The sequence below is a fragment of the Lepidochelys kempii genome, chromosome 6 (assembly GCF_965140265.1).
Source record: "Lepidochelys kempii isolate rLepKem1 chromosome 6, rLepKem1.hap2, whole genome shotgun sequence".
NCBI classification, from domain to species: Eukaryota; Metazoa; Chordata; order Testudines; family Cheloniidae; genus Lepidochelys; species Lepidochelys kempii.
In genome coordinates, this window is record NC_133261.1 from 30,837,081 (window position 1) to 30,855,235 (window position 18,155).

The 18,155-nt window shown below is 36.9% G+C and overlaps 1 protein-coding gene across 4 annotated transcripts in view; it reads right to left on the bottom strand.

Moving 5' to 3' along the window:
• Window positions 1-18,155, bottom strand: part of OTOG (otogelin) — a 170,392-nt gene that overhangs the window by 66,567 nt on the left and 85,670 nt on the right. For all 4 annotated transcript variants that reach the window (XR_012159331.1, XM_073347364.1, XM_073347366.1 and 1 more), the window contains 7 exons: window positions 15,092-15,226; window positions 12,044-12,190; window positions 11,651-11,770; window positions 10,607-10,723; window positions 8,978-9,134; window positions 7,532-7,558; window positions 2,348-2,515 (listed from right to left, as the gene is read on the bottom strand). Coding sequence is in view for 3 of the 4 variants with exons in the window: in XM_073347364.1 (XP_073203465.1) it covers window positions 2,348-2,515; window positions 7,532-7,558; window positions 8,978-9,134; window positions 10,607-10,723; window positions 11,651-11,770; window positions 12,044-12,190; window positions 15,092-15,226 (871 nt within the window). In the remaining variant the exon portion in view is untranslated. The remainder of the gene's footprint in view (window positions 1-2,347; window positions 2,516-7,531; window positions 7,559-8,977; window positions 9,135-10,606; window positions 10,724-11,650; window positions 11,771-12,043; window positions 12,191-15,091; window positions 15,227-18,155) is intronic.

Below are 18,155 nucleotides of genomic sequence, written 5' to 3' on the forward strand. Positions count from 1 at the left end.
ACTAAAGTCAATACCACTTGAGTCCACAGTAAGGATGAACTTGGCCCAGTTTTTTGAAGAAAAAATATTAAATATGCATACATGTTCCTGGCTTTCCTCATACTGAGTACTTGGTAGCCCCAATGATTTCACTGGGACTATACTGCATGGTATGGTACTTGTCAACACGAGGGTGCAGTAATCTAGCCCACCGTGAGCATATAACTTCAGTTCACTACTTTTGTTAGCCTTATTCTTATCCAAAATTAAAATACAGTCTCACCAGTTTTACAAAGTTATGCTTACCCATTTGGAAGTTATAGCTCAAAAGCTCGACTATTCATTTAAAATGGAGTAACTAAAATGCATTTTACATTCAGCTTGTAGGGTCGTGTTTTCAGTTTCCAAGCAATAGGCTCTCCAGCCATCCTCAGGACAAATCATGTTAAAAGCAGATTTGCAATGTGCCTGCCTTTGTACTAGTAACGGCTCTATTGTCACGACCTTCTACATGCTGACCAGTACTTTACCACTAAAACAGTCCCACTGATTTCAAGCAGACTTCTGTGGGACCACGTGCAGAGTAAGGTACAGCTCAATGAAAGAACGGAGTCCATTATGAGCACCTGTTGCTCACAGTATTACTTCATTTTATTTTTCTGTAAACTGTGGTATTCAGTTTAAAATAACCATAGAACAACTGTAAAATCAACTATCCCCTGAGGACTGGATAGTATTTCTTTTAAAAGAGGGCACAGAGGACAAATAATCTCCATTAAACAGATGTTTTATTATGTTCTGTACCATATTTCTGGAGCACCACTTATCTTCCAAGTATGACAACATTTATTTATTTGAAACATTGAATAGCATGGAAGAGAGTTTTTTTTCTATTACTGGCTATAGCAGGTACATTTGCAATGCAATTTGAATCACCTGCTCTGTATACAACAGTTACTTTATTACCAAAACCTCCCAGTCTTCTTTTATCACTGGTCTGAAGCTAACAAAATTTACCCATTTTTCTGGGATACAATTTACTATCTAATTTATAAAACTACATATTACATATCTATATGGCTGCTGTGGATAATCATGAAGGAAATTCCAATATAATTGGGCTGATGATGCAAAGAAATTGTCATACAGATTTTGTAGATTCCTCCAAGGACAGATGACTAAATGACATCCTCTTAATGTTATAATGGAGTCTGCAAATCCTGGTAGGCAGGGTAAAGCCTGAGTAGATGAGGTCTGTCCATGGCTGGAAAAGGAGACAGAACCTTTCTCCCCAAATCAAAGACAGGATACAGGGCACTAGTACAGAAAAACTGAGATTCCTGCTGCAGACGAAGAGCAGAAATAAGAGCCCTGTCCCTCTGTACTCTCCTACATATAATTTTGGGCCAGTTCTACACTGAGAGCAGACTCACTAGTTAGAGCCCTGCAATTCCCTCAGCCAGCCCATAATACCCCATTCTATGGTCCCACACAAAAAGCTAGAGAAGCACATTGCTCTATGGCAAGCAGGAGGTGCAGAGTCTACGCCTTACAGGCTCTCTGGGGACCTGATCAGCAGGATCAGACATTTCTGGTGCATCTGGCGTTAAGGATCATTAAAACATTTATTATAACAAACTTTCCCGTGGCAGTGAAATTGGATGCGCAAATACCTGCAGTATTTCATCAGCATCATAAAGTACTGAAAACATAAGAGCAAACCCTGCATATTCCTCTGAAGAAGTGGAGGGCCTCCCTGGCAGCTGAACTGGTGAAATTCTGGTGTGCAAAGGTGGACAAGATTTGAAGAGGCCACCCAGGGGATGTGAATCCCTGTAAAAGGCATGGCTCTGCTTCAAAATGGCTCTATGCCAGGACACAGGAAATGAGAGGTGACAGAACAAGGAATAGGCTGGAGCATCTGTTATTGCAACACTCCTTCCAATCTTCCCCATCCCTCTCTCCTGCCATAGGGCACATTAGGAATGTGGGGGTTACAATGTTGTTTTGAAAACTAAAAGTATCTATTTATAAAGCTGGAATCATCCAATTAAAACCCACTGAGTGCAGAGCTTGGTGGACATTGTTAAAATTAGAATCAGCTGATAGCTGCAGAGGAAAGGTCTGTGGGCAATTCTGTCCTCAGCCACAGGACTGTATTCAAGGGGAGAATTTGCTATGTGTGTTCACTACCCACTCTGTCTTTGTCTTTATCTATGTTTATTTTCAGGTTACAGTGATGAAGTGAGCTGTAGCTCATGAAAGCTTATGCTCAAATAAATTTGTTAGTCTCTAAGTCCACAAGCCCTCCTTTTCTCTTTGCGGATACAGACTAACACGGCTGCTACTCTGAAACCAGTGACTTTACCATGTGCCTTGGGCTTATACCATCCTGAAGTCAGCATAAAGCTCATGGCATCTCCCGGAACAAAATCTTCTGCTCTCACTGGGAAAACATAGCCACCCAACAGTTTGGCTGCCATTGCAACTTCTCCATCCAAGTAGCTGACCAGTTTGTAGGGACCCTTTCCCAGAACTGTTGAGAGAGAAGCCAAAATTAACTTTCATGTTGAGTGTCACAAATGCTTGAGCTCTCATATATTATCTTAGGCAATCATGTAGTAGCAAATTAAACAAGAACAACTCCAACCTGAAAACTATTCCAGGCATCATGTGCTAAAATGAAATGGCAGTGCCTTACGAAGCAACCCCCACCCCACAAAAAAACAAAAACAAAAAACAAACACTTCCACCTATTAGCTGAAATTAGACTGCACAAAAATTTCCAACTTCATTTCAGAAAGGTTTGTGAGAACTTTCCCTTTTCCTCCCTACCTCCATATATCCCTCTAGGTTTCATTTTTAATTGGGTTCAACTAATATAAAATGTAGCTGACACCTCAGTTGTGCTCCTGGTTATGTGCCCAACTGCAAAATTTGCATGTGGACAATAATCTTGCAGGAGGCCAGACTAGATAATTAAGTGATCCCTTCAGGCATTAGAATCTATGGATAGATATGGATAATAAGAATAAACATATTATATTTAGGCTTGGAAGGATTAGATTTCTATCAGTAAATGTCGGTAAACATCAATTTCACTGTACACACACAAACCTCAGAAAAAATATTTCTACTAATAATCAAAATTTACAAATAGGCAAATTAAGAAAAAAGCTGCTTAAGAACTTATTACAGCCAAAATCTAATGATTTAGACTAGATTTGTTACAAATGGACTAACAAATGAATAATAAACATAGGTATGATTTGTTGATTTAAGGATATTTATTTTGCATGTTTTGACAGTTTGTGTTTTAACCATTTATAAAGCTTTACCTTTTGAATCTCAATGTCTGCTGTTACTGAATAATTGCCTGACTCCCCCCACACCATGATTTCCCTCAGCTATGAAAATTTAAAGGTTTATAAAAATCTAAACAGGCTTAAAAATAAATATTATTATCCATCAAAATTACAAAAAATATAAAAATGGAATTCTGCCAACCCTAATTATATTACCTATATCTTCATACACACAATGCTGGAGTGGTGTGGTATAAAAGGGTCCTATCAGCCTGAATTTGAAATGGGTGTATTATCCATACACATATGTTCTGAGGTTTTGTAAAGATTCACACCACTTCCTCTACATTTGAAAATTAACTATTTGACAGATGCAAAATAATACAAACATTTTTTGCAACTGATGTGATTTATTTAGTATATGTTTGGTAGTATCTTATAGCAAATGTATATTTAAATGCTAAATACCTATGCTGAAATATAGTGAACATTTATTAGACGATTTTCAGCTATAGGATTAATGTATTTGTATTATAAAGACGCTACCACTCACTAGCTCACAGCATGATTGAAATCACATGATAAATACCTCGTTTAACAATACTCACTCCAAGTACCTTTCTCAGAGCTCAAGAAGAGCTCTTGGTAATGTCAAAAATTTGTCTCTTTCACGAACAGCAATGGGTCCAATAAAAGATATTACCTCACCGATCTCGTCTCTATTTAACAGTGGTCATCATGTATAAATGAACTTCTTGGACAGTAAGAGTGCATGTATAATGTTATCTTTTTGTATACATGCACACATAGTGGTGTAGTAGTGTGGCATAAAAGTATTATCAGCATGAATTTGAAATTGGGTGTCTTGTTCACAAGTGACAAAGCCGAAGGGCAAGTTACATTGTCATCTCAAACACATGCTGATACATACTTCCTAATATGTCACACCATCACCTATTTTGCTTATACCAATAATATTGTAGAAAAACATATTTTTAGAATTATTTTTAAAAAAATTAACTAGGACTATTTTTGTATCCTTCTTCCTTAAAGCCAGGTCTCTGAGTTCCGCTGCATACCGCATACAAAGTACAGGGGTCAGAAAAAGCCATAAAATGTCCTGAAATGGCATTTCTATAACTAATAATTATCATGAATTAAAGTCTGATATCTCAGGCTCTTTCAAGTCATGAAATATGTACTGAATCCCATTAATAAATTGGAAATATAAAAAGCACCTGTTTCCAGCTTTGGGGGGATGTGAAATACTCAGTTCAACGTTTAGAACATTGTTAAGCACAGAAAGCCCATCACTGGCCCAGGACTAGATCTTAGCCTTCTTGAGCCTTGGGCCAGGCTAACCTTTTTGGGGAGAAGGAAGATATGTTTTTGTGGCAGGATGATTTTTTTTTAATGGCAGCTGTTTGGCCTATTATAACAAGTCCTGATTAGATGGATTAGTAGGTAAAGAGCAGGTGAAGGGGGTGAAAGGTATCTGATAAAGGTATTTATCACATGGCTATTACTAATACAAATGTGGTAGATATATCGGCATATAGATATACACACAGGCATACTCAAACTTGCAGTAATTATCTGCCCACAGCTTTTAATAACAGTTAAAACTAACATCGCAATTTGAAAATGTACCCCTTATTATCTAATTTTACTTTGCTACATCCAAGGATCATTAGAATCATTTTTCATAGATTATAAAGCCAGAAGGAACCATTGTGATAATCAAGTCTTGCCTCTTGTGTAAATCAGCCTATCGGGCTTCCCCAAAATAATTCCTGTTTGAACTATAGCATGTCTTTTGGAAAGACATCCAATCTTGATTAAAAAAATTTCCAGTGATGGAGAATCCACCACAATCCTTAGTAAATTGTTCCAGTGGTTAAATTATAGATCTGAGCAATAACAGATTTTTTTAGTTTGCTAGTAATTCCAAAAAATTGGAGAAAAAAATCAGGTGAGATCAAAAACCGCATTTTTCAAAATTTTTGGCACATTGAAAGTAAAAAAGAAAAAAAAAGTAATTTGGGGTTGAACAAAACATTTAATTTCAACAAAATCTATATGTTTTATTTCAATTTGGATTATTTTCAAACATTTATGATTCATTTTTAATACAATTAAAAGTAATTTTGAAACAAAGTCATTTCGAACCAAAAAATTCGCAGCATTTCCTCTTGAAAATGTCAAAATACAACATGTCAAATATTTGGAATTTTTGTTTTAGGATTTTTTCAACTGAAACAATTCAATGAAACTGATATGAATTTACAGAATGCTTCAGAGTGACTGAATCTGCATTTTTCACTGAAAAAAATTTCAGACAAAAATTTCATCCAGCTCTAGTTAACTACCCTCACTGTTAAAAATGTGTACCCTATTTCCAGTCTGAATTTCTCTAGCTCCAACTTCCAGACATTAGATCTTGTTATACCTTTGTCTGCTAGACGCCGTTAATAAATTTCTATTCCCCATTTAGGTACTTATAAATTGTGATCAAATTACCCTTTAACCTTCACTTTCTCAAATTAAACAAATTGAGCTCCTTGACTTTAATCACTGTAAGGCGTGTTTCCAGTCCTTTAATTTTGAACATTACACTTTCAAACTTGCAGTCACTCAGTCATATGGTACTTCATTTGTGAAAAAAAATACAAGAAAGAAATTTAAAATGGCAATAATCCCTTAATACTGCATTTTCCTGTATCAGTTAAAAACCTACTATATAACACTTGTCTAAGCAATTCAGCTCAATTTGAAAACACTTTCAAAAATCCCTATCACCAGGCAAATCCTTTAGTCAGATTTTCTCTGGCCCTTTGGTGAGCAAGGAGGGTAGAGAGGCACAAGTAGCCTCTTCTACTGGAGGCCCAATCCAATCTCCCTCTGGAGATCTGGCTCCATTTTGATCTCAATGCAGTGTCTGGAGCCTATCCATAAAGAAACAAATATCTTCATAGGTTCAACAGGCAGATTTACAAGGTACTCTGAATCCTGAAAATTGTTCAGATCAGATTGTCTTAGTTAGTTAGTTGCTTGTTTGTGGCTATCTCTTGAAAGTTAGCTACCTCTTGAGGCTGCCCAGGGAAAAACAAATGGGAGACTAGATCATTTAGCAATCAGGTATCTGTTTTAGAGAGTACTATTGTCCTAAGTACTAAATACCAGTTCAATTTTTAGGCATCTTTAGAGGTAACTCGTTTTGGGAAACCTACAGTAAAATTATTCCAGATTATGCTCCACCTTTGGTAAAAGAATAGATTTCCTAGGCTCAGATGTATGTAAATCTGTTGTTTTTAGATTATGAAACAGTACTGAGGGACCTCATATTATATGGAATGTGTTCCTGTATGAAACAAATTAACCAAATCTGTTTCAAAACTGGGGATTGCATAGACAAAATGAACTGTAGATTATCTGTATATTTTCCATATATTCTCCTTTATCTCTTCTTCCCTGATATTATGTATCACTTTTGTTAATTTTATTTTTATTTATTTACAATGTGGACTGATTCTAACATAGTACATCAGGTTTGGTGGTGACTGCATCATCTGTCTTGGGAAAGAGAATTGATTCTTAAAGTACATCTAGGATATTATGACCTCAGTATTTCCATCACATTTTCTTTTATCAATAATATCTTTCAGTGTTTTATAAAACACATTACTATTAAAGCTATTATCACTTTATAATGTAGTAAACTAGTCCTTGACTAGCTGTTCTTTTATTAATAAACTACAGATGGATCTAAACCAAAATCTTGAAGCTGAACACCCCTCACTTTGGAGTTGGATTCATTTCCACAATACAATAGTTTTCACTGGTTACATTTTTTAAACCACATAAGAGAAATAGTCAACAATAATACTAATGTGATTGGCTGGCACAAATTCTATTAGATAAAATATGCCATTAGTTACTTAATGAACAGTTATTTATTTATGATCTTCAAACATTTACATTAATTGTAAATAAGTTATATATTAGTGAAGCAGGGCTATGTTCAATATGAAGTAAATTCCATGATTACTAGCTCTTGGAAACAGCAAAGCAAACCTAAAATAAAGTAACCTGAACATTAAAACAATATAGTGTTTGCAACTTCCATTTCTCTTCATGAACATGGATCCAATGGTTTCTCCTTTTATTCAAAATGATAATAATTATACACCATAACAAAATGTTTTCTTGCTTTCTTATCAACTCTTCATCATTATTGTAGGACTTACCTTTATTGAAATATTCACAGTCATAAGCTAAAAAAATATAAAGGAAAGAAATACTTAGCTACAGACATTTTGCAGATTTGAAATTTAGAGAAAAACAAGTTTTCCTTTAACCCACTAACGAAGGGACAAATCAAAGCTGCTCAAAACCAAATGCCAACTAACTTAGATTTTGCACAAAATTTAATTAATTGGCAAAGCATTAATTATAACATTTGAGTAAAAATGCACTAAACTCAGCGCAACATTCACTGCAAACACATAAGGCTATCTGTTTGTGACCTCTAGTGGTCAAGTCTCAGCTTTACAATCTTTCCTTGGTTTCAGAGTAGCAGCCGTGTTCGTCTGTACCCATAAAAAGAAAAGGAGTACTTGTGGCACCTTAGAGACTAACAGATTTATTAGAGCATAAGCTTTCGTGAGCTACAGCTCACTTCATCGGATGCATCTGATGAAGTGAGCTGTAGCTCACGAAAGCTTATGCTCTAATAAATTTGTTAGTCTCTAAGGTGCCACAAGTACTCCTAATCTTTCCTTGATGACATTAAAATATCTGTGTAAAATCTACAATATCAGAAGCTAAGATATAGCTTCCCCACTCTATCAGGCTCCCTGTGTGTCCATCTTAGGCTACTCACGTAATCTCTCTGTGCCTCCCTTCTCAATCATAATGTACAAATACTTCCTTTCTGCCACCCTTTGTCTGTCTTGCATTCTTAGACCATAAACTCCTTGCAGCTAGGACTATCTTTTACTATGTGTTTGTGATGGGTGCTGTAAAATGCAGCCTCTTGTCAAAACTGTATTTGTAACAACAAACAATAATATAGCAATATTTTAAATCCTGAATTACACTTGTTCAGAACATTCTATAATCCTTCCCCACCTCCACATTGCAGGTGCAGAACAGTGCTCTAAAGCATGTAAAGTTGTTGTCTCCTGCAGGGGACTCTAAGATCTGACCCTTGGAGCTCCTCTTATCTCTTGCACCCAAAATAATTGAGTTTGGACTTGGACTATGCTGTGATTATATTCTGTACAGCTAGCTTCATATCAGCTATTTTGGAGACACTTCACATGTCGAGAGCAGTGAAAACTCTACACAAGTGACTCCATCCATCCACATCACATAGGATATCTTGTGCTGGGTCTCCAGAAGGTAATGGTAAAAGAAGAAAATGTTGGTGTGTCACCCACAAACATAGAAGTGACCAGCAGTTCTCACACAGTGCAAATCCCATGGCCCAAATTGGGAACAGAAACCAAGCAGAGGGCTGCATCTACTTCCATTTTGGAACTAGAGACCCCAACCAACAGCTCTGCTGCCATCGCTCTGACTTTAAAAAGGGATGTGCTCATGTGACTCAAACTTTGGTTGCTTTGTCAGAACTTGATCCAATGTATAGACTGGCAATGTGCTGGGCCCAGTACTTGGTTGAGAAAACTTACGACACACTCTGGGGGACCTCCAATCTACTATGACTCCATGCTGACAGCACTGATGTGCATACGCCGATACACTTGTACAGAAACATTCACAATCACCTCCTTGGTTACAACCACATGTGTCTGTCAAGCAGTTTGAATAAAACCAGGTGACGTCCACCTGAAGAACATAAATGTTATTGTAATAACATAAAATAATTCACATAGACTTTGACAAGTGATCTCAATACAGAGCTATCAGACTTTGACAATTTAACAAGTGAGACTTCAAAATATGATAGGTGTTATTTTAAGTGTCTGCCTAAAACACAAAGTATCATCATAGTCATGAGAAACTTGTACACTGTTTAGTGGTACAATTGAATTAATCAAGTGATACATAGGAATCAGTGCAGTAATATGATATTTATGTTGACTTGAAGTATGGGATAGGGTAACAGTGTTTACTTGTAATTTAAACTTTAATAAGCTAAAAATTAGAAATATTAATTTCCTCAAATTAACCATAAATAAATAAATTTAGCAAGCTTTTTAAGAACTACTGGACACATATCATTTAATAAGTGATCAAACGTGGTGAAATTAGTGATTAACTGTTCTCCATATAGACAATTTCATAAAAATATTTCTGTGATTTTTTTGTTCTCTTATTGTCATGACATCTTGCTGTGTGTAACCAAATGTAAAAGAAAAATCCATTATTACCAGTGCTAAGTTTTCTCATTGAAATATTGTAAAGTGCTATCAACATGGATCTACACTTGTGGGATGTTTAGAATCTAGTGCAAAACAAAAAGCTTAATGGACCAAACCACATGGAGAATGTTACAACATTTGCATCATTATATTTGTACCAGCTAAAATTACATTATAACTCCTATATGGGTCTTAGCTATCTTCTATGAAGGGACCACCCTCCTCCCTGTGTGCCATTAAAACAATTAAGATAAGCAGAAGGCCTTTAAGCATGGCCCAGGGCACTAACCATTCCTAGATTTGAACATCTTGGGGCAGGGTGTATTGCTCCACCAGAGCCCAAGTCTGCTGACTTTCAGGGCAATTTGTATGGCTCATTTATTTTCTTTGGCTTCTGCCTGAGTGAGGGGATGTATTTAATTTATTCTAGGAGGCAACTCTTCAGGGCTCATGTGGCTCAGCAGTGCACTGTACTTATTTAAATAGGTTCAGAAAATGTCTAATAGGTGACTATTATTCTATATCTAATATATATATATATGTAAATAAAATAATCCAGCAGGTAGATGTATGGATGCATATGTACCTGGTGGATGGAGGAGAGGGTAAGACCCCTAGAGGCCCCATCTGGCTCCCTTTATTGATCAGTTTTAATGGGACTAAAGCAAGGTACTACTTAATGTAAGAGTTGCACAATCAGGCCCTACAGTATTAGTTAAATGTGTCTAGATGAACTGGAGATCAGCTGAGAGCATGTGATCATTATGAAATATGTAAATGAGCAAGTGCTAATGGATTGGAATCAGAACAGATATTGTTCACATTTTCTCTCTCACTCTTTCATGTTAGATAGAACTGGGATTTAAAGTGATGTAAGGTTTCTTTTTAATCATATACACAGAACTTCACATAATTTTATTTGTCATCACTACTCACCACTGGATGGCAAGCTTCAAACATTTCACTTAACAGTATCCCACATTCCTTCTTGGCAAATGGCTCTCTAAGTGGGTTCAAACTGCATGGATTTCGAATGTCAGAGCTGTCAACACACTAAACCAGAAAGCGAAATTGTCACCCCCCCAGAAACTTGTTTCACAACCACTGTGCTATCTGAACTTTCAAAACCGAACCTTTTTTTACAAAAATCAGGCTTCAAATAAGTCATGTGAGCACAGATCAAATGCATCGTTTCTAAGGCACTCGTAGTAGTCAAGACAGCCTAAGCCTTATTATTCAATAGAGGAAGGTAAATCTGTGAAGAAGGAACAGCCCAGTGTGGAAAAATGTTTCACTTGTTCTGAAGGAAAAGGAAAAACAAAGCAACAGTTGTACACATTGACTTTGTTGGGGTCCAAGCCTTACTCACACAAGTAGTCCTGCTTGTATGAATAATAAAGATTACTCATATAAGCAAGCCTTGAGTTTTTTCATTATTTAATGTTTTATTTTAAAAAGTTTCAATTGGACTTTTGAATAGCAATCTCAGAAGTGCATATGTATTTGGTAATGCATGGTTTCCTTCTGGTAAACAAAATATTCAACATTAATTCATTTAAAATAAATATTTATATAGATACTGCATATAAAATACTTAAAAATACACAAGTTTTTAAATACAGCCTTTCTATAGTGCAAAAGATGGGAATATTTCAGAGAGTTGTTTCTCTAAATGTTTCTATTACTCTTTGAGCGAAGTACTAAATTTAATGAAAAACTGCAGTAGATTTAGAACAAACATAAAACAGAATACTGCACATCAATCCTCCATGTATTAGTGTTTTAGGAAGAAAAAACTTCCTGTCCTTTTTTTCCCACTTCACTTTAATTAATTATTATAACAAGGTCAGTAGATATTGTAAATACTGTTTGCAACTGAGCTGGGATTCCAGGAAAGGAATTACTGGTTCTGAGGCTGATGAGCTGTAAAGCGTTACACAACAAGGATTTACTAGAAAAGCCATTCTTGTTATTATTTACCTCTACAGCTGACCAGCTACTTCCAAACTCTTGAGAGTTTGTTAACTCAAAATTTTCTGGAGTCCTCATTTCATTTATTGTTTTCAAGTCAAAATTTCCACATAATCCAGTCAGTTCACCCTAAAAAAAATTATATGTATTAGTCAGTGCTACTAGCTTTATCTATTTTTAAGGTTGCCCGTCATATCCCATTATAATCACCCATTTTCAGTTGCTTATAATTTTGCCAAATTTTGATCAGTTACTTCATATTAATTCAATTACTATAGAACTGTTTGAGTTGGCAGATGTGTTTGATAGATCTTCTAGTCTATTCTCTGAACCATGGTCAGATAGTTATGTTAGTCTTCCAGTACCGTATAAATGACTTTAAAAGTGTTGATCTCTGCTTACCTGCCACTGAGGTCCAGTCTGTATGTGAATAGTTGTTCTCTGATCCCACAGAATGGTGATGTCTTCATTAGGAAAATGAACAAGTGTGAAAAATCCAGCTTTCCATAAGTGTATTTTTTGTAGTTTGTCTATGTAACTAGATGGATTCTGTTCAAAACAAAACAAGCCATCACATAATATAAGTAAAGTCTTTAAAGGGTGTCTGCTTGTCAGGAAACAAATGACATCAATAAAATGAACGATGGGGATGATTTAAAAATTTGTCCCAATACTGAGTGATTATCACAGAGGAATAAATGTAGAGAGGATTTTTACCATGATTAATGCTGGATTTTTTGTGGATTACCTGATTTATATGGGTTTTTTTGAGTGTTTGAGATTTTTTTAAACAAACATCTATGATTTTTCACATTTTCAGGGTCAATGAGAGTATGAGTGGGTAGGATACTAAAAATGCTGAAAGGTGCCCAAGAGCTGCAAAATTAAACTCAGCTGTTCCATAGGATGAGATTTTCAAAAGTGATTGAATTTCCATTGAATTCAACAAGACTTAAGCATGTGCTTAAGTGCTTTCCTGAATAAAGATTAATGTAATCATATATTTGAGTGCTTTCTTGAACTATATAGGGACATAGTCTGCCTTCCTTTCTCACACTGAGTAAAACTTGTAAAAATTAATTATATTAATTATATTAGCAATAACATTCTGTATAAAGATAGCAGAATCTGACCTATAGTAGTGAAAAATCAGCCCAAATGGTGGAGCACAGGAGAAACTGGCACATATTTTATGGAGTATTCTGAAATCTAGATTTATAGGATGAATTGCCACTTTAATGGATGGGAGACTTGACTGGATCCACAAGGTGCCAGACGGCTTTAGAATTAAAGGAGAAGAGTATGCAGAGGTAGGCCTCTCCTTTCCCTGGGTGTTATGTTGCCTGTTGGCTGGCCAGAGAGAAATGGGCTTCAACTGGTTTCTTGCTCCGCACAATCATTAACTGAAACCATTGCCTGGACCTCTCAATCTCCTTGCCCCACTTTAGCTGAAGCCACCCTCCCCTCCCCATAGTTATATAGTACAGGAACAATGTTTTTTAGAATACTGTGGGTCCAACTGACTTTCTGTTTTAGGGGTCAGGAAGGAATTTTTCCCATTGGGTCCAAATTGTCTGAAGTTGGTGTTAGGATATAGATATTCAGGCCTGTCTGTAAAGGCCTATACTCTAAGAATTTAGGTGTATTCTTATCGCTTGGCTAGTTCTAGAGGTATAAAAGAAAGAAATCACTGTCTGCCGGTGTAAGGGCCTTCTCTTACTGTGACAGTTTGTGGCCCTGTGCTTAGGCTCAGGCCTTTGGCTAAGCAGCAGAGGCAGCCATAAGCTGGGAAGCGAACGGTCACATCCTCACATTCCAAACTAGTCACACTGAAATAAAGTGCTATTCGGCTGTTAGGAATACAATCCTGTCCTGATAATTCCTATCACCTCCAGAGAAAGGGAAGTGCCTAGAAAATGTAAAAGGAAACTTAGTTTGATAGCATCCTGTCTGGCAAGAACTCACTTATCAATAGCTGGGATGTGAAATCCTCACTTCTGTATTGTTTTGTCATTATAGTTCCCACTTTGCTATTGTTTGTCTGTATAATCTCTGTCTGGTTCTGTGATTGTTCCTGTCTGCTGTATAATTAATTTTGCTGGGTGTAAACTAATTAAGGTGGTAGGATATAATTGGTTACATAATCATATTACAATATGTTAGGATTGGTTAGTTAAATTTCAGGAAAATGATTGGTTAAGGTATAGCTAAGCAGAACTCAAGTTTTACTATATAATCTGTAGTCAATGAGGAAGTGAGTGGGTGTGGGTGGGGGTGGGCATGTGGGTGTGTGAGATGGGAACAGGGAATGGGGGTAAGAAAATTGGAATCATGTTTTGCTAAAGGGGGAGATGGGAACAGGGAATGGGGGTAAGAACATTGGAATCATGTTTTGCTAAAGGGGGAAATGGGAACAGGGAATGGGAGTAAGGAAATTGGAATCATGTTTTGCTAAGGGTAGGAATGGGAACAGGGACACAGGTGTAAGGCTCTGTGGTGTCAGAGCTGGGAAGGAGGATACTAAGGAAGGAAACTGGAATCATGCTTGTTGGAAGTTCACCCCAATAAACATTGAATTGTTTGCACCTTTGGACTTCGAGTATTGTTGCTCTCTGTTCATGCGAGAAGGACCAGGGAAGTGAGTGGGTGAAGGAATAAGCCCCCTAACAGTTGGTGGTTTTTTTCACCTTCCTCATAGCACCATGGATCGGAAAGGATTGACATAGGATTTAGAAATTTAATATTGGAAATTGTATAAATGTTTAGTACATCATAAATTGCAGCTGGCATCCAGTATGGACAAAAAGGGCCAGTGCCCAGAAATAAGAGATCTGGGATTTTGCTGGTGGGCCTCAGGCCTAAGGGAAAAGGGGAGACCTGGAGTCTTCATAGAAAAAGGTTCTTCTTTGGTACCTTTAGTCTCCTTTGTAGGGGAAGTGTAAGAGGATTCAGCAGAGCAAGCTGAATCATAGGGGTAGACAGTTATAGGCTTTATGATAGGAGCCCTATAAATCCCACAGTGGATCCACCTAAATGCCTATTATGGGAAGATGGGATAGATTAACACCAAAAAGAAGCACTTAGTTGAATAATGTTGCAACCTGCTTCTTAAAGCCCATCCCTGTGTCTGTCCTCATGCATTTGCGTGTCCTGATCAGCGAAGTTAATGGCAAAACTTCCATTGACTTAAACGGGGCCAGGATTCCACCCATAGATTTTAGGTCAGAAACAAGCATTATGGTTATCAGTCTGACCTTCTGCATAACACAGGCCCTAGATTTCACCCAATGATTCCAAGGGACTAGCCAAATGCAATCAGCATTTACTGTATAATAGATTCAAGCACTTGCAGGTTAATTAGTGTAGTTTTTAAGTATTTGTATATAAACAAGACCATCCAGTCCCAAATATACATTTTCCCTTTTTGCGGAGCTAAAAAGTGAAACTTACTGGATTTCCGGTGTCATCATCAAATGTTATAAAAGATTTTCCAACATTAATGGAAATATACTTTCTGCAAATTATTCCAGTATTAAAGCAGTTTACATTTTCTGTAATGACTGAAAAACTAGTAATTGAAGTGCTCTGCAGGAAAAAACAACAATACAAAATATATAAACTGAATCAATAACACACTGCTATAGTTATGCATGATTATTTTTTTCTTTTCTGTAGCAGTAACCTTGTCATAAATATAAAGGGAAGGGTAAACACCTTTAAATCCCTCCTGGCCAGAGGAAAAACCCTTTCACCTGTAAAGGGTTAAGAAGCTAGGATAACCTTGCTGGCACCTGACCAAAATGACCAATGAGGAGACAAGATACTTTCAAAGCTGGAGTCAGGGGGAGAAACAAAGGTTCTTTCTGTCTGTGTGATGCTTTTGCTGGGAACAGAAAAGGAATGGAGTCTTAGAACTTAGTAAGTAATCTAGCTAGATATGCGTTAGATTCTGTTTTGTTTAAATGACTGAGAAAATAAGCTGTGCTGAAAGGAATGTATATTCCTGTTTTTGTATCTTTTTGTAACTTAAAGTTTTGCCTAGAGGGATTCTCCATGTTTTGAATCTGATTATCCTGTAAGGTATTTACCATCCTGATTTTACAGAGGTGATTCTTTTACTTTTTTTCTTCAATTAAAATTCTTCTTTTAAGAACCTGATTGCTTTTTCATTGTTCTTAAGAGCCAAGGGTTTGGGTCTGTGTTCACCTATGCAAACTGGTGAGGATTTTTATCAAGCCTTCCCCAGGAAAGGGGGTGTACGGTTTGGGAGGATTTTGGGGGGAAAGACGTTTCCAAGCGGGCTCTTTCCCGGTTATATATTTGTTAGAGGCTTGGTGGTGACAGCAATAAAGTCTAGGGGCAATAGTTTGTACCTTGGGGAACTTTCAACCTAAGCTGGTTAAAATAAGCTTAGGGGGTTTTCATGCAGGACCCCACATCTGTTCCCTAGAATTCAGAGTGGAGAAGGAACCTTGACAAACCTCAATGTGCTATAAGTATATTTCACCCTAGGCATTCCTGTATTCACACCCTACACACGACTGCAATAATATTTGTACAAAATATGCCTTGTGATGTATCATATGAAAGCTAATAACATGTTGGTTATTAATATAACTGTAAAATGCATGTGTTAACCTTATATGTGAAGTTATTAGTTCCCTCTGTATGATGTTACAAGAACATGTTTAAGACAAAGGCAGCCTAGGCTAGGTAAAGGTAATAAACAGGTCTGTTTACCCCATAGGGTTATTTTGCTAGCTATTATATCCTACTAATCCAGCCAGCAGTATCAATTAATATGTTTCTTTTTCTGAAATTAATCCATTTTATTCTTATACTTTATCAGTATTAATTCCTTGGAATTTAGGATGTGTTGAGGCATGTGTTTCCTAATAATAAGTTTTGCTGAAATGATGCAATTTAAGAAGCTTACCAGCCTGTAAGTTCCAGTAAGATCTGCTATATAGCAAAAAGTATAATCAGTTATGAATATGTCAGCATAAAAGCTGGCAACCTTTGGCACAGATGAGAATGGTCCCTGAACTTTGGAGAACCAAAGGGAGGAACTATCCACATCACATCCCAGGTTTATTTGGCATCTACAACTGGTTGGTAACCGCAGGGTACACCACAACTTGGAGGTCATCAAGAGAGCCTAGGTTGGCAGTTTTGGAGTGAGATAATCCTTATTAATATATTTAGAAAGTAAGTGTCATAATCCACTAACCTATAAGACAGTGGTCCCCACACTTTAACAACCTGTGAACCCCTTTCACTAAAATGTCAAGTCTCACGAACCCGCTCCTAAAAATGAATATTTCCAGGGATTTTCTCCTTTACCTGAGTATACATTATAAAAGCAGTGATCTTGGAAATATAACATTTGTTTTTATGACATGCTTATTACACACTATTTATTATAAATTATAATTTATCATTATAGTATTTATATTACATTATGAAAACGGCAACACGCTTCCAAGATCTCACTTTTGTAGCATGTATCACTTTGAATAAGCCTGTTATAAGACAAGGATCCTATGTTTCATCAAGGAATGTCAGATGCGAAACAGCATGAAGGTATTTAAGAAGCCAATTCAAAGAGTTCCTCCTATACAAGCATTCAGGTCTTGAGCAGTCCAGGCAAACAACGCATGTTACAATAAAGCTTAAACTTGTTCTTCATAATAATTTAAAAACAATACCAGCTGCCTATTTAATTTAAAAACAGCAAAATATCCACCTCCCTTTCCATTTCTTATAAGGAGTCTTGAAGTTTAAATCTCCTCACTGTGATAGATATGCTCGCTTTGATCTGCTTAGCCCTTGGAAGTCCAGGGGCTCTGGGCTGCTGGCCCTGTGCTGCCCGGCGTCCCTAGGGAGAGCTCTGGCCACCATTAGGGAATTTTTTCCCGAGAACCCCTGTAACATTTCACAAACCCCCAGGGGTTTACAAACCCCAGTTTGTGAACCACTGCAAAAGGAGAAGGGTACCCATAAATTTCTCAGTGTATGTAAATAAGATTTGGGTATAGTAGGTTGGGCCTGAATTTCATAGGTCAGGATCCTATAAAATACCTTGTAAGAGGGATCTTCTAGGCTCTTCTAAGTTCTAGGCTCTTCTACCTCCTGAAGCTTTGGTTTCTTTGAGTGCTTTTTCCAGTTCTCTTATACTCTAGAGACTATCTTCTATCACACTATCAGCTCAGTTTGTGCAATATAGTATAACTACTCAACATTCCCTAACCATTGGGGAAGTCAGCACCATCACATAATCGGGCATGCCAGGAGTGAAGCTGGTCCTTCACTTCCTATTACCGGGCCCTCAAAGAAGGGGGTGAGTATGTTAGGTCAAGGTACTTATAATAGAAATGGTACCACCAGGAGTTTGGGAATTCTTTTACTGTTTTGCAGTTATAAGTTTCATTGCATTTCTGATTTTTATGTTAATTCCAATAAAGGTTTTATCAATTTGGTATTGTCCTCAGTGTACGTGTTCTTGCCAAGCACC